The sequence below is a fragment of the Urocitellus parryii genome, chromosome 4, assembly GCF_045843805.1.
Source record: "Urocitellus parryii isolate mUroPar1 chromosome 4, mUroPar1.hap1, whole genome shotgun sequence".
NCBI lineage: Eukaryota > Metazoa > Chordata > Mammalia > Rodentia > Sciuridae > Urocitellus > Urocitellus parryii.
The window spans coordinates 51551842-51567447 of NC_135534.1; the positions used below are offsets into that span (position 1 = coordinate 51551842).

The following is a 15606-nucleotide window of genomic DNA, read 5'->3' on the forward strand; positions in this document are numbered from 1 at the left end:
GGCAGGGGACATACTCCATGCCTAAGTCCAGCTGGGGGCACATTCTCTTTCCTGGCTCGTGTGACGTAGGGAACAAGGAATTGGTAGGAGCAGCCCAGGCTACTGTGGAGGCTGGCACTTCAGGACAATGACAGCTTCAGTTCCCAGCGCCCACCTGGAGTTTCCACAGGGCGGCCTCTGCACGCAGGGTGGGCCGGGAGCCTCGGGAGGGCCCCTGCCGCCCTGCGCTGGCTTTTTCCAGTGCAGCATCCAGGAAAGACTGCGGGGCCGGCCGTGTCCCAGACAGGCGTACAGTTAACAGGCTCGCGGAGCTGGCTTTGTCTGAAGGTCCAAAAAACCTCCCAGGAATGGGGGAAATCTGACTTAGAAATTCCTAGAATAAAGGGGAGGCCACCTACCACCTCCTGGGCACCCTTTCTAGCCCTCCAGGCACCTTGCTCCAGGGTCAGTCTTGGGGACCTGCCTTCCCACAGTGGGCTGGGTTGGCAGTCCCGTCCCTGAGAGCTCCAGAGCTCCTTCCTGCCCCAAGTACCACCTCCTGTCCCCTGCCTGAGCCCTCAGCCCAGCCCACCCATCCCCCAGAGTCTGGCCTCATCTCCTGAGAGCCTTGGGTTAGGGTCAAGGGGAGCTCTGCCCTTACCCACGACCTTGGCAAGCAACTTCGCCTCTCTGCCTGCTTCCTTGTCTGAAAGTGGGGCTTCTTTTTTATATATTTTTTTGTTTGCTCTTTTTAGTTATGCATGACAGTAGAATGCATTTTGACATGTCATACATACATGGAGTGTAACTTCCCATTCTTGTGGTTGTACATGATGTGGCATTACACTGGTTGTGTGTTCATATGTGAGCATGGGAAAGTAACGTCCGATTCATTCTACTGTCTTTCCCATTCCCATCCTCTCTTCCTTTCCCCCACTTCTCCTTGTTGGATCTGGTGACCTCTCCTGCCTCCATTGTAAGTTAGCATCCAGAACATCAGCCTTTTTGGGGGCAGGAGGGGTTGGGGATTGGCTCATTTCAGTTAGCATGATAGTCTCCAGTTCCATCCATTTACTTGCAAATGCCATAATTTCGTTCTTCTTTATGGCTGAGTCATATTCCATTGTGTATATGTACCGCATTTTCTTTATACATTCATCTGTTGAAGGGCACCTAAGTTGGTTCCGTAGCTTAGCTATTGTGAACCGAGCTGTATAAGCATTGATAGGGCTGCATCACGGTAATAGGCTGATTTTAATTCCTTGGGGTTATACTGAGGAGTGGAATAACTGGGTCAAGTGGTGATTCCATACCAAGTGTTCTGAGGAACCTCCATACTGCTTTCCAGAGTGGTCGCACCAATTTGCATCCTCCCAGCAATGGATGAGGGCACAAAAGCGGGGCTTGTTTTACTCGCTTTGGAAGATAAGATGGTGCGAGGATGAGATGGAGATGCTGGACGGGGCCTAGCCTCCAGCGTGGATTGAATTGTGTCACATTTTCTTGCCCTTTGTCCTCCTTGTTCTGCTGGCCAGTCTGGGCCCTCCTGCAGTGAGGTGACACTGTCCCCCTCCCATTTGTCTCCACCCCACAACAGAAGGCTCTGGGACGAAGCAGGAGTTTGTGTGGTGATGAGGGACAGAGCCTGAAGCTCCGTGTTCCTGCCTTCAGTGAAAACAAGTGCTCATTCCACAGAGTGAGGCCCGTCAGCCCACCTGGGGCTCGATGTAGTTGCAGCCTCCTGAGACGGCCCTGGGCTCCTTCCCCGAGTTAAGCCCTGCAGGTGGAGATGCATCTAGGAGCCCAGAGGCTGGAGGCACCGTGAACATTATCTCTTTGAATATGCCCAACAACTTCCTGACGGTCCCCATTCTACAGATAACAGAACTGAGGCCAAGATGCTCGGGGTTTTCCCAGGATCACCTGGCTTGTCAATGAAGCTAGATTTGAATCCAGGCCTGGGCCTCGGAGCCGGTGTGTCACTCCCATGTGGCCCCAGGGACACTCGTGTCATGCAGCAGTGTGGCAAGTGCAGCACTTCTGGGGAAATGTGGGGTCCCCGTGGGGAAAGGTGCATTCCTTGACCTCTTGTGATGTTGGCACTGAGAGTCCTCCAACCCCAGCCTGCCTGCAGTCCTGGGAGAATCTGGACCTCAATCAGTCCACCCCTGTATCCCATCAGCTCATCCTGGGAGCAATTGTGGCCTAGAGCTACCTTCCCCACCCCAGGAAACGGCCAACCACAGACAACGAGCCCCACCCAAACCTTGAGTCACCGTTGAAGCATAGGGCTCCCTGATTGACTGAGGTCTCAACCAGGGAACACTGTTCTGTCCCTAAGGCTCAGCATCTTGAATATGCCTGTGGTTCCCCACTAGCCTGTTCTAGTCCCAGCAGGAAGATGGTGGATGCTCAGGAATAGAACTGGATGTGTGTGAAAATGTGGGTGATGGGCTTGTTTGGAGGGAAGGGGGCATGTACGAGTGTGTATTAGTGTGCTAGCGCTGCTGTAACAAAGCACCACACACTGGTCTCTTAGCAGAAATTTATCCTCTTACAGTTCTGGAGGCCAGAAGCCCCAAATCAAGTTTTTAGCAGATTGTTTCCTTGTGAGGGCAGGATGTCTTCCAGGCCTCTCCCCTTGGCTTATAGATGCCTTCTTTTCTCTGGGTCTCTTTACCTTGTCTTCAGTCTGTGCATATCTCTGTCCAAATTTTCTTTTTTTACAAGGACAACAGTCCTATTGGACCTCATTGTAACTGATTGCACCTGCAATGACCGTGTCTCCAAATAAGGTCACATTCTGAAGTATCAGGGGTAGGATTTCAAAATAGGAATTTTGGGAGACAAGAATCCATATCAGGGCATTTCAAGGCCATAGAGGCAGTGGAAAGAGTGAGTGCTTGGGCATCTGATGGACTGGTGTTGAATCTTGGCTTTTCTTCCCCTAATGTTCTTGGGCTCTGAGGCTCAGTTTCCTCATCTGCAAAGTCAAGATTGACCCATAGAAGCCCTAAAGCCGGTGGCCCCACACAGATGCCTTGGAAAACCTGGAGGGATTTGTTTGTGGTCCCTCCATCCCCCTCAAATTTGTTTCTGCTTCCTGGGAGCCTCCCTCCTCTGATAAACCCCGAGCTGGAAAATCAAAAGCGAGAACGGCTCCTTTGCCATTTTCCACTATTTCATGATGGTGCTGAAGCACTGGTCCAGTGTCCAGGCCCAGTGTCCCTGCCAAACGCACACTGCCTTCCCAGTCCCGCTTCCCCGCTGGCTTCTGAACTTTCTAAATATAGCTCCTTCCCTGGGACAACAAAGAAACCATCCTTGGAATGGCTGCAGTCCCCAGAACCAGCTTCTGGGCCGTCTGTCAGGGAGGGAGGAGTCGGGCAGACCTCATGGCTGGGACTTAGAGCAGCCCTGAAACCCAAGCGGCTGGCTTTTGTCATCCAGCCTTAATGACATGTAGGCCCAAACGCCCAGAGGCTATGGCCTTGGCCCTCTGTCTCTGGGGATATGGGGAGCCCAGGGCCCGGCCAGGCAGGCTCTGTTAAACTGGGACTGAGCAAGACATTGGTTCACGCTGGAGGAGGGAGAGCAAAGTGAAGATCTGAAGAGATGGGAAGGGCCTGTCTTTAGGGACTCCCAGGGCCATCTCTGACAAGCCAGGCGACTGGGCAGATCCTTCACCTAAGTCTCAGTTTTTACATCTGTGAGGTGAGACAATAACCAGGTCGATTTGATCAGAGGGAATCTGTGCCACTTGGCGGGAAGCCATAGCCCTGCTGTGAGGGATGGCTGCTGTAGCCTCTGCTCAGTGTTCTACCTTCCCCATCCTGTGTGGGCCTTCAGTTCAGGCTCCCTGTGGAGAGGAGCCTCTCCTGCTGTCCTGGGGTCTGAGAGGTGGGTGGTCCTGTGGGGTCTTCACTGTATATAACCTGAGACACTGAATGCAGAGCTCTGCCCCCTCGCCCCCAGCCCCACCCTGGCATTGACTGAGGAAGCAGCTGAGCCTCCCTGGCCTCTCACCTGAGCTCTGCAGCCAGCCTGGGCCCCGCTGGGTGCGGTCCATTTAGTACCTTGGCTCCAAGGTGGACACGCTCCCGAACACAGGTAAAAGAAGTGGAACTTTTGAATAAGATCTGGATCACTAAGCTCAGGGCCTGGCGGTGCCCATCACATGTCGTCCCCTCCCACCTGCTCAGTTCTGCTAAGGTCTGAGGACCTGCAATCTTCCTTGGATTGGAGATACCTGGAAAGGCGGGACCTACCCCTCCTGCTAAGGGGGCCTCGGGAGAGACCCCGTAGGAACAACCTTACAGGAGGGAAAGCCAGTCTTCCTACAGTGAGAGGCCACTCTGCCCCAGGACTTTCCTCCTGTGGGAGTACACACAGGCTGCTGCCCACCTCTGGGAAAAAGTCAGGACTAGTTGTTCAGTCCCCAGCGTTGACAGGGACAGAGCTGTAGAGCTGTTGAGGAGGCATCAGGCCCCTGCCTTTTCAGACCTGCCTTTCTGCTGACAAGCTGGGCCCCTGCGGGGCTGTGCCAGGGAATCAGACATCCGAGGGGTGAGGGAGGGTGCAGCCGTCTGTTGCCATGGTCACCATTCACAGAGCACTAATTCAACACAACAGCTCTGGAAATAGCTCCTGCTATCGGCCTTGTTTTTGTATTAGAGGTAGAATCAGCAGCCCAGGGTCATACCGCTCTTAAGGGCAAAACCAGGATTCAAAGTTTGTGCACCTGGGATTTCTAATGTGATCACGATTCTTCCCAAGCATTGCCAGGGTCTGCCGGGAAGGACCATTGTGCATCCACCCAGGCAGGCTGGTGGGCTAGCTCGAAACAAAACACGGGGCTTTCTAGAGGGAAAGCAGGCTACTGGCATTCCTGGAGGTCTCACGCACATATCAGCTAAGGAAACCAGTTGCTTTAATGTGTTTGGATTTTTTCAGAGGTCTCTGGCAAGCTTCCATGCCCCCCAATTTTTCCATTGTTTGAAAACAATGAATCGCTTCACTGTGGCTTTGCAGGGGATGCCTTGCCACACACAGAGGTCCACTGGGGAAAGGAAGCTATTCCTGGGATGGCCATGTACATGTCCTATGTGGGTAACTGTAACAGCAGATTCTCAGGGGATTGGTACAAGAAGGATCCTAGCTCATAGTTTTCAATTAAAGACCTGGAAAAGGAAGCATATAGTATGTAGTCAGATTCCAAATCCACAAAGAATTTTGGGGGAAGAGGAAGCCAAATTAATGAAATGCCTATGTTCTTTGCTTTGATTTCCAAATCACTGCTAGGGATGAGCGTTTGCACCCTGTTTGCCACAGTGGCAGCAAGTGGTCGCATCCATTCAGCACTTACCCACTGTGTGCCCATTTTGTGGCAGGTGGTATGCAGGACACAGACACACATGTGAAATTCTATTCTGCTTTTAGAAAGTGGGATTGTGTAATTCTAATACGGGCGTGCTTTACTTTCTGACATATTGTAGAAATCACTATGCAAAGAGGGCCACTCCATTCATTTTAAGGTCAACCTGGAGACACTACTCCATAGAAATGACTCTGGAATAATCAGTTCCCTTTCATTGGTCATTTCTGTTTGTTCTGGAATTATGAATAATACAACAGTGTGGCCTCAAACATCTTTGTATTCAGATATTTGCATTGAGGACAAGTGTTTCTTAGAATGGATACCTGGAAGGAAAATTACCTTGATGTGTGCATTAGATTTTTGTTAGATGCTGATGAATTGCCTGCAAGAGTTTTTTTTTAAAAATCTAGCTCAATATTAATTACCTCCAAAGCACCTGGAAATGCCCATTTCCTGAAACCCCTACCAACCCTAGATATTGTATTAGTTCCTGTTGATGCTGTAACAAACTACCATAACCTTGGTGGTCTGAAACAATACAGACTTATGATGTCACATTTCTGTAGGTCAGCAGTCCAACCTGGTCTCACTGGGATAAGCCCATAGGGTGGGCAGAGCTGCATTTCTTTTGGGGAGCTGTAGAGGAGAGTCTGTTCTGGACCATGCCCCTTTCTGTCTGGAAACCCAGCAGTGACTAGTGGAGCATCTGTGACATTTCACATGACATCAATCTGATACTGACTGATCCTTCTTCTCTCCCCTTTCCCATGTCTAAAGCCCTTTATAATATCAGGCACAACCTAGGATACAGTCCCTGTGTTCAGACTGTAATTCAGATTTAGCAACCTCAATCCCATCTTTCCCCAGAACATCCACAGATTCCATAATTCCTGTGGCTCAGGAGGATGAGACAAAGAGCATTGCGAGTTCAAACCCAGACTCAGCAATTTAGCAAGGCCCAAAATAATTCAGTGAGACCCTGTCTCTAAATGAAATATAAAAACGGGGACCAGAGATGTGGCTCAGTGATTGAGTGCCCTTGGGTTTCAAAAAGAAAAGAAAAAAAAATCCAATCCACAGATTTCTGTTGCTATAAATTTTCTGTTTGTACCCTTTATCTCCTCTTCTACCATGTTCCTTTCCCCCCACCTTGCCAGATGAATTATGAATCCGTTGGACACAATACCTTTATTTTATTTATTTTTATGTGGTGCAGGGAATTGAACCCAGTACCTCGCACATGCCAGGCAAGCGCTCTACCACTGAGCCCCAGCCCCAGCCCCGAATTATGAATTCTTTAAGAGCAAGGACTTTCTAATTTTCCCCCATGTGTCTCCAGAGCCTCAAAATGTAGCCAGATTCATAAAAAGGTTTCAAAGCCTGTTGGTCCTTCCTTCCTCCCAAATGTCATCCTTCCTACTCCATTCTCTTGCTGTTCTGCCTTGGAGAAAATGTCAGGAAGCTTCCTGCTGAGCTGCCTACGTTGGGTCTGTAAGGGAGGGTGTGGTGGGCCGAGACAACGAATGTCTTGTGATCTACACTCAGCCCTCTGGATCCCTGGGTTCAACCAACCTCAGATGGAAAACATTTTCAAAAATTGTGTTTGCACTGAACAAGAACAGACTTTTTTCCTGTCATGTGTGATTCCTTGAAGAAGACAGTAAACCATTTATTTACAGAGCATTCACATTGTATGAGGTGCTGGAAGTAATCTAGAGTTGATTGAAAGTGCTCCGGGGGACATGTGTAGGTTATATGCAAATTCTATGCTGTTTTATATAAAGGACTTGCGCATCTGTGGATTTTGGTACCTGTGTTCTGAAACTGATGATTGTATTTACAGCCACATGGACTTCTCTTACCACCACGGGGTCTTGGGTCCAGCCAGCTCCTACCTAGCTCAGCCGCTTAACTTGGGCCACCCCTGTCAAAGCCTGCTTCTCAGCAATAAAAACAGCGATGGCGTCATTCCTGACATTTGAGGCTTGCTGAGAGAGTGGCAGGAACAAAGCCTCACCTGCTCCGTTTAGGGGGGAGAGTCCTGGTTGCTGAGCTGCCAGTACCTTGCAACATTGATCATCGGTCCCAGAATGGCAGGAAGGGGACTGGTGGCAGCTACTGGGCTGAGATGAGTGGGACCTGAGGGAGATGTGCAGAAGAATAATTTTAGGTCATTTTTAGACTATTAGGCAATGTGTTCTCTTTTGCCTTTTTTCAAAATCACAGTAAAGAATTGCTTGTTAGTCAATATGGGGGTCAGTCTGAAGCTCCTGGTGAGCAGAGTCTGGTGCAAGGTGGTGATTTGGACCTGCCAGTAACACAGGTGCCTTTCCTCTGGATGCCTGCTGTCCTCCAGAGGCCTGTGTCCAGTGAGGCTGTTCTAGTCAGCTATTTTGCTGCTGCTACTAAAGGATCTGACCAGAACCACTGTAGAGGAGGAACGGTTTATTTGAGGGCTCATGGTTTCCGAAGTCTTAGTCCGTAGAAGGCCGGCTCCATCCTCAGGGCTCCAGGTGAGGCTGAACATCATGGCAGGAGAGGGTGGTGGAGGAGTGCAGCTCACCTCATGGTGACCAGGAGGCAGAGAGAGAGACGCCACTCTCCAGATACAGATATATACCCAAAGCCACACCCCAATGCCCACCTCCTCCACCCACACCCTACCTCTCAGTTACCACTCAGTTAATCTCTATCAGGGGATTAAATCACTGTTGGGGTTAAAACTCTTAGCACCCAATCATTTCAGACTGTGTCTTTTTAGTCTCTGCAGTGTTGGCCAGGGGATGCCCAGGCCTGGACCAAGGACAACAGCTCCTTCCCAATGATAGGGCTTCATTTCTTTGGCCACTTGGCCACAACCTCTCTGCTGATCCCCAGTCTACACGTATACTTAGGTCCCTGGTACCTACAGAGCCTGCCCATACCCATTGGTAGTACTACCTCGGCTCACAGTGCAGAGGTGGGGACCAACTCCAGGCACTTAGATCCAGGCCTGCCTGTTAGGCTTCTCCAGGATGCACTCCCTACCTGCTTACAGGTGGAGGATACACTGAAACGGAGGGGAGGCAGGTCCTCCTCTCTGCCAAGGCCTTTCCAGAAGGCATGCTGGGGCCCCAGGACTCTAGGCCACAGGGAACCTCGCTGCCCTCTGGATGCTCTATCTCAAGCCCTGAGCCCCTCTGCTCAAGAGCTGCTGGTGGGCAGTGTCCCTGTATCCTGCACTAGCTGGGTGCTCTGGGAGAAACCCTTGGTCTCTCTGAGCCTCCCTTTCCCAGTTGGCAACATGGGGAGGCAATGCCTGTCTGCCACCTGCTGGGACAGTCACCCAGTGGAGCCCAGCCTGCACTGGGGGTTGATGGTTGTTCTTGTCATCACATTCCCCCCTTTCCTGCCCTCCTTTCCATGCTTTGAAGTTGAGACCAGAGCCTGACTCGGGGGCGGACAGGCGTCCTTCCTCCTCCTCCCCTTCATCTCTCCACCTCGAGGAGCTGCCAGTCATGGGGAGAAAGCTCCTGCCCTGGGAGGCGGGACCCCAGCCCCCCTCCTCTCACATCCAGGCTGGCAGCTGCCTCTGCCTCTTTCCAGGACCCTGGGCCCAGGACACCACAAGTGCTCCCCAGGCAGGGCTGCAGCCTCCAGGGCAGGAGGCCAGCGGCCCAGCCTCTGCTCCACTTCACAGGCATAGGGCCTGCTGGGCCTGGCCTCCAGTCCTTCCTGTGCAGCCCCCTGGGCCTGGAACTCATTAGCACTTTTTATTAGACCCATCTGCTGCCTGTGGAAGGCCAGTCTGTCTCAGCTCTGCCCAGGGCGTGTGGGCGGAGACTGCACACAGGCAGCGTGTGAATCTGGTGTGGCATCCTTGGTTCCAGGGGAGATGGGGAGGAGCAGCCAGCAGGCTCAGGGGTGACTGGGGCCTGTAGGCCTTTCCTGAGCATCTGGGGCCGTGTTTCATCCCAGCCTTCCTGGGCTCTGTGGGTTGCAGTCCTGCATCTCACTGATGAGGCCCCCTCTGCCCTCCCAGGAGTGCATCATTGACGAGGACTGCGGGCCCTCCAGGTACTGCCAGTTCGCTAGCTTCCAGTACACCTGCCAGCCATGCCGGGAGCAGCAGATGGTAAGGATGCCCAGGTCTCCTGGGCTGCAGCACAAGGTCAGGGAAGCTGCAGGAGGCAGCCAGGGGTCCCAGGGACTCTCAGATGGGCTCCTTTGGGATCCTTCTCCACCATCGAAAGGCTCCCTCGATGGTGGAGAGGGATCCCAAAGGAGCTGACTCTGGAATGACCAGGAAGTGACCAGTCTGGGATTGCAGGAAGCCATCTGCAGACCTGCTGCCATCCGTGGCCCACCCAGGATCTCTGGTCACAATGTCCCATGAATGGCAGAGACGGGGAGGGAGGAGGCTCTACCCCATCACCTGGGATGACTCATCCTACTAGACACAAGCAACACCCTCAGGCAGGGGAAAGGCAGCTGCTCTCTGTCCTCTGGGTTTGCAGCCCACCCCCAGATCAGAAGAGATAGAGGAGGAGCCAGGAGGCCAAAGCTCTCCCCTAATGGAGGTTCCACCGAGAAACGCTAGGTGGGCAAAGAACACCCTCCCCTCCACCCCACAAACATTTTGGACAAAGCTGTGGCTCAGACTCCCTTGTCACTTGTCCAAATACACAGCATGATGATTTGGAAAATAAAGCCTTTCTCATTACCCTGAGCAGCCCTTCTGTGGTGAAGCAGCTGCTGTGATACCTCCCAGCCCACCCCACGACACTGGGCACGCCACACCGACCCCACACTGCTCCCGCTGCCATTCTCTATGTGGCTCCAAGCCCCTGGCGCCCCTGGGCCATCCCCATCTGGGCTTACAGGCTTGGGCCTCACGCTTGGTCAGCTTATTGGAATCTTGCAGCTGCCTGCATCTGGAGGCCTGGAGCCGCCGTCCTTCCTGACCTAGGGTCCTAATTGAAAAGTGGAAGGCCCAAGTCTTGGGTGGGGCTCCAAGATACTCAACTGTCCCTTCCAGACTCTCAGGCTGTGAAGGACTCACACGTGACTCGTTAGGTGCTGTTTTTCCAATGTTTTGATCCCTTGTGTCTTGACAGCCAGGCTCCCAGCCCGGCCTCCTTGATTTACCCTAAAGCCCACCCACCTAGGACCGCACTCTGTCTCTTCCTCCTTTAGCGAGAGTATCTGTGGCATCTTTGGGCCGGGCTGGGCCAGGCTCCTAAGGTCTATGAGCTATCACACTTGTTTTTTCCCCACCTCTCTGCAGCTCTGCACCCGGGACAGTGAGTGCTGTGGAGACCAACTTTGCGTCTGGGGTCACTGCAACAAAAAGGCCATCAGAGGTGGCAATGGAACCATCTGTGACAACCAGAGGGACTGCCAGCCTGGGCTGTGCTGCGCCTTCCAAAGAGGTGGGTGGGCTCCCCTCTGGGTGCAGAGGAAGCTTGTCCCAAGTTACGTCTGTCTGGGGTCTGCTGGAGACATAGCCATGTCCCCTACACCTTCTCTGGGTCCCGCCTCCTGGGCAGGAGTATGTCCCAGCCCCACAATCTGAGCCTGAGTGGGAAGACCCTTTTTTTCCACCCTGTTGATGCCTAGAAAATTAAATTCTTTCATGGTGCATGAGCCCAGGGCAGGAGGGTGTCCTCACAGAGGCTGGACTCCAGCAGCCCCTCCTCATCCCACTCCCTCTCCAGGCCCTAGAGCGAGCACTGGCCCTGTCCCTCTCCCAGGTTCCATCCACAGTGTCTCTTCCAGGTGAGGCCTGCTCAGGCTCCCTCTGCTCTCACTAGTGTGGCCAAGAGCTCTCCTGAGCCACCTCCCCAGCTCTGCCTCCCCCAGCCCCACAGGGCCTCCAAGGACCTGCTGCTTTGGTGGTTTTCTGGAAGAGCTGCCTGACGGGGTTACTCCCTGGGATCCACAGTAGCTCTGTCACCTCCCACAGCAGATGGACTCACAAGGCCTCTTGGTCCCCTCCCCTCCTCCCCCTCCCCGCCTCTACCACCTTTTCCCTTTGACCTGACCCCAGGTCTTTGTAGGTGCTCTACCCAGCCTTAATTTCTCCAGATTTTGTTCCCTAAAACCCAGCTCACTTCTTCCAGGCAGACACCCCCCCACACCCTGCCCCGCCAGCGCCCCGCTGTCCTCCCCCGTCACTCCTCCTGAGCCCAGATCGCCATCTTGTTCCCTCTCATTCCACTTCTTCAATCCCAAGTTCACTTCAAGGGTTGGGCCCATCTCTCTGTCCCTCCCTATGGTTACTCTTGGCTGGTTCCAGGCCTGCTGTTCCCCGTGTGCACACCCCTGCCCGTGGAGGGTGAGCTCTGCCATGACCCAGCCAGCCGGCTCCTGGACCTCATCACCTGGGAGCTGGAGCCTGATGGAGCTTTGGACCGATGTCCATGTGCCAGTGGCCTCCTCTGCCAGCCCCACAGGTGAGTCCCCCCTTTAAGGGCTGAGATAGGTGAAGTGGGGACTCAAGGGCAGGAGGTTTTGCCTGGGGAGATGTGGACTCAGCAGGGCAGGTCTAATTGGAGGTGTCCTTGGGTCACAGATTTGGGGCTCATCTCAAGGACTGAAGCTTCACAGGCGGATGACCCACAAGAGGGCATGGAGGAGAAAAGTTGAGGGCTGAGGAGGGAGCCCCGGAGATTTAGATGCAAACCCGAGTTGCGGGTGGACGTGCAATAGAAATAGCTAATTTATTTCTCTGGGCAATAGACAGGAAGAGAGAGTGCTGGTAGAGGGGCAGGAAGGAAATGAGGTGTGGGCGCCCAGGTGGAGGGCACCAGCAGTGTCAGGCTGCAGAGAGACTGATGGACCAGGGCTCAGACATGGCATCTCTGCACGCCTTCTTGTCCTCTGAGCAGCCTCAACTCCAGCCCCTCTTCCACAGAATCCAGGGTGGCAGGGCAGACAACCCAGGGGTATCAGACATGGAGTCAGACCATGCTGCACGCAGGCTGCCTCCTGTCTGGAGGCCCAGGTGGGCAGGGAGCTGAGAGGTCTCAAGTGGCTGGGAACTCCCAAACCCTGTCATCCTTGGGGCCTGTCCCTGGGTTGCTGAACCCAAGAGTCAGCCACAGGAAAACAAGCCTACAGCTGGAGTGGGGTTGCTGCCCCTCAGGACCACCTCCCAGTTGGCCTTCCTTCAGCCATCTTGTTTCAAGTAAGATGTTGATATGAAGCGGAGGCTGTTGAAGAAGAGGTGGTGTGGAGGTGAGGCTGGAAGGTCCACAGAAATGGCGGCCTAGGGCTTCCCTAGGCACCCCCATGCTTAGAGCCCAGCTTTGCCTGCGTGGGGAGAATCTTGGCTAAGTCCCAGCCCTGTCTTTCCCCAGCCACAGCCTGGTGTATGTGTGTAAGCCAGCCTTCGTTGGTAGCCACAGCCAAGACGGGGACAGCCTGCTGCCCAGGGAGGCTCCTGATGAGTATGAAGATGGTGGCTTCATGGAGGAGGTACGCCAGGAACTGGAGGACCTGGAGAGGAGCCTGACCCAGGAGATGGTGCTCGGGGAGCCTGCTGCTGCTGAGCTGCTGGGGGGAGAGGAGATTTAGATGCAAACCCGTGTCGCGGGTAGATGTGCAATAGAAATAGCTAATTTATTTCCCCAGGTGTGTCCCCTAGGTGTGGGCTGGCCAGGCTTTCCCCCGTGTCTTCTCCCCAGTACACTTTCCCTCTGGCTTAACAGAATGAGGTGCTGTGTGTCCGTCCAGCTGCCCGCGGCTGCCCTCCACGCGTCACCGTTCTGGTGCTTGAGAAAGACCAGGCCTGGCAGGGTGAGGGCAGAACCCAGCCCCTGGGCCCCTACGGGTGGGCAGGCATTATTTGAGAACTGTTGGAAGGAAAAAGGTGAAAAATGAGGTAGAGCCTGCCCTTGATGGGTTTTGGGGAGGCGTGGAGAAGGGCGCCCTGCTTTTGCAAACATCCACGTGGCAAAAACGCAACAACGGCCGTTGGCGTGGACATCTTTCCACGGGCAGAGGCAGCTGTTGCAGGGATGCTCAGCTGGCCCCGCTTCACATGCTCATCCACTCGGCTGCTTCCCTCGGCTCCTACCTGGGCGTCAGGACGGCATTCTCATCCCCCCGACTGACTCCCTCTCATCACAGCCTGTGGAGGAGGAGCACTGTTCTCATCTCTTAAGGATCTTGGAGACTCAGAGACCACAAGTTACTTGCCCAAGTCACACAGCTAGTGAAGACCAGAGTGGAGTTTCACCCAGGGGTGACTCCAAGCCCAGTGTTTTTCCAGTTACCCTACCCCCCACCAAACTCAGTGCCACCAACAGTACTTTCAAAAGGAAGGAGAATGAGATCTTTTTCTTTTGAGGCACATCTGATAACTCTTTAAGATTGAAATTCTGTTAGAAATAGCAATGTGGGGTAGCTATCATTCTGGTGGAGACCAGTGGCGTGGACATTCCCCCTGTGGCCATTTGCATTAGTCATTTTGAAGGTATAGTATTTAAGTTAACTTGCAGAAAACACTGAGATAATGGTAGGGCAGAGATGATTAATGAAATTTGAAAAATCACTTAGCAGCAGCTGAAGGTCATTATTGACCACATGGAGCAAATAAAACGAAGCCAGGTTCTATGAAATATGGTTGTAATATTCAAACTGAGAACACTGAACTGGATGTCATTCCACAAATGATATTTTCAGGTGCCAGGAATTGTTTCCATCATGTATTTGTTCAGAGTTATTAAATTTTAAAGTTGCACATGACTGTATAAGCATGCTTTCTTTGAGTTTTAAATTATGTATAAACACATGTTGCATTTAGAAATCCAGTATAAATCACTTCGACTACACTTCTGTGGTTTTTGGACTTCATTTTTTTCTTCTGATTTTGAATAAATATAAAACCATTTCAGCCATAAACGATAAAATAGAAATGACCTGGACAAAACAGATTTCTTCCATAGAAGCAAATTTTCCAGACATCTGAAGCACACCTCCTTTAGGATCCAGATATTTTAGAAATCTTAACCATTTCTGGATCAGAATTAGGATTAAAAGTGTAACTGCTTCACTGTCTCCTGAAAGAACAAATGGTATAAGAGCGTGAGTGTGTGTGTGTGTGTGTGTGTGTGTGTGTGTGTATCGTCCTGGAGACTGAACTCAGGGGTACTTTACCACTAAGCTACAGCCCCAGACCTTTTACCAAAAAAAAATTTTTTTTTTTTTGAGACAGGGTCTCACTAAATTACTGAGGCTGGCCTCAAACTTGAGATTCTCCTCCTGCCTCCGTCTCCCAAGTCACTGGGATTAGAAGCATATGTCTCTGAGCCTGGTGATGTCTTCTTAGAAGCTTCCTGTAATCAAATGCAGACTAATGAGGTTTTTGTCACTATAACAAAATGCCTGAGAAAATTAACTTTATTTTGGCTCACAGATTTGAAAGTTCCACTCCCTCCCTGATCCTTTGACTTTGGATCTGTAGAGAGAAAGCACCTCATGGTAGGAGCATGTGGTGAAGCCAAACTGCTCATCTCATGGCTGGAGAGAGGAAGAGACTGGAGTCCCATAATCCCCTTCAAAAGCCCCACCAGCTCCCCCCCCCCCCCCCGCCCCGCAACAGTGACCTAAGTCCTCACTAGGCTCCACCTCCTAAAGATGAAAGGTGCCACTTCCTCCCAACAGTACCATGCTGGGACCAAGCCTTTTTAGCACATGGACCTTTGAAGGACACCCCTCCATAGCAGACTGCAGCAATTAGATCTTCAAGGACTGTAATGAAGCCACTGTAGTACGGTTAGGTCACCAGGGTGATGGGCGCCAGATTAGGCACTCCACCTGTATCAACTCTTTTCCTCTTCAATGAATCCCACGTGTATTTTCTTTATTTGATGGATGAAAAAATGGAGTTACTCAAAGATTCAAAAGTCTGATAAAAGCAGCATCTAATGTATGTCCACAATACACTGATTATTCAAACAGAGCTATTCCCTATTCAGTGTCAAACATCAATGGGATCACTCTCCATGTTGCAAACTGATCAGCAGGTCTGTGCTACGCCCACCCAGAGACAGCCTCCGTGACTGGGTGTGCCAGGTTGACGCAGACAGCTTCCACTCTCAACGTCTCACAGTCTAAGGACGAGAGACACAGCCAAACTAAGCAGCCAGACAAAAAAGGGCCAACCCGATACTGGAGTGTGCAGGAGCCCTAGTGGAGCACTTGGCCTAGAGAGTTGGCATGGGAACTGGCTCCCCAAGATGGTCAGGGTGTATCAGGATGCCAGA

At 52.3% G+C, this 15606-nt stretch overlaps 1 protein-coding gene across 1 annotated transcript in view; it reads left to right on the forward strand.

Annotated features, from left to right (window-relative positions):
* Dkk3 (dickkopf Wnt signaling pathway inhibitor 3) overlaps positions 1-14054 on the forward strand; it is a 47650-nt gene extending 33596 nt beyond the window's left edge. The window contains exons 5-8 of the mRNA XM_026395899.2: positions 9378-9470; positions 10623-10767; positions 11634-11790; positions 12697-14054. Coding sequence (XP_026251684.1) covers positions 9378-9470; positions 10623-10767; positions 11634-11790; positions 12697-12913 — 612 coding nt within the window. The 3' untranslated portion in view covers positions 12914-14054. The remainder of the gene's footprint in view (positions 1-9377; positions 9471-10622; positions 10768-11633; positions 11791-12696) is intronic.
* The last annotated feature ends 1552 nt before the right edge of the window (positions 14055-15606 follow it).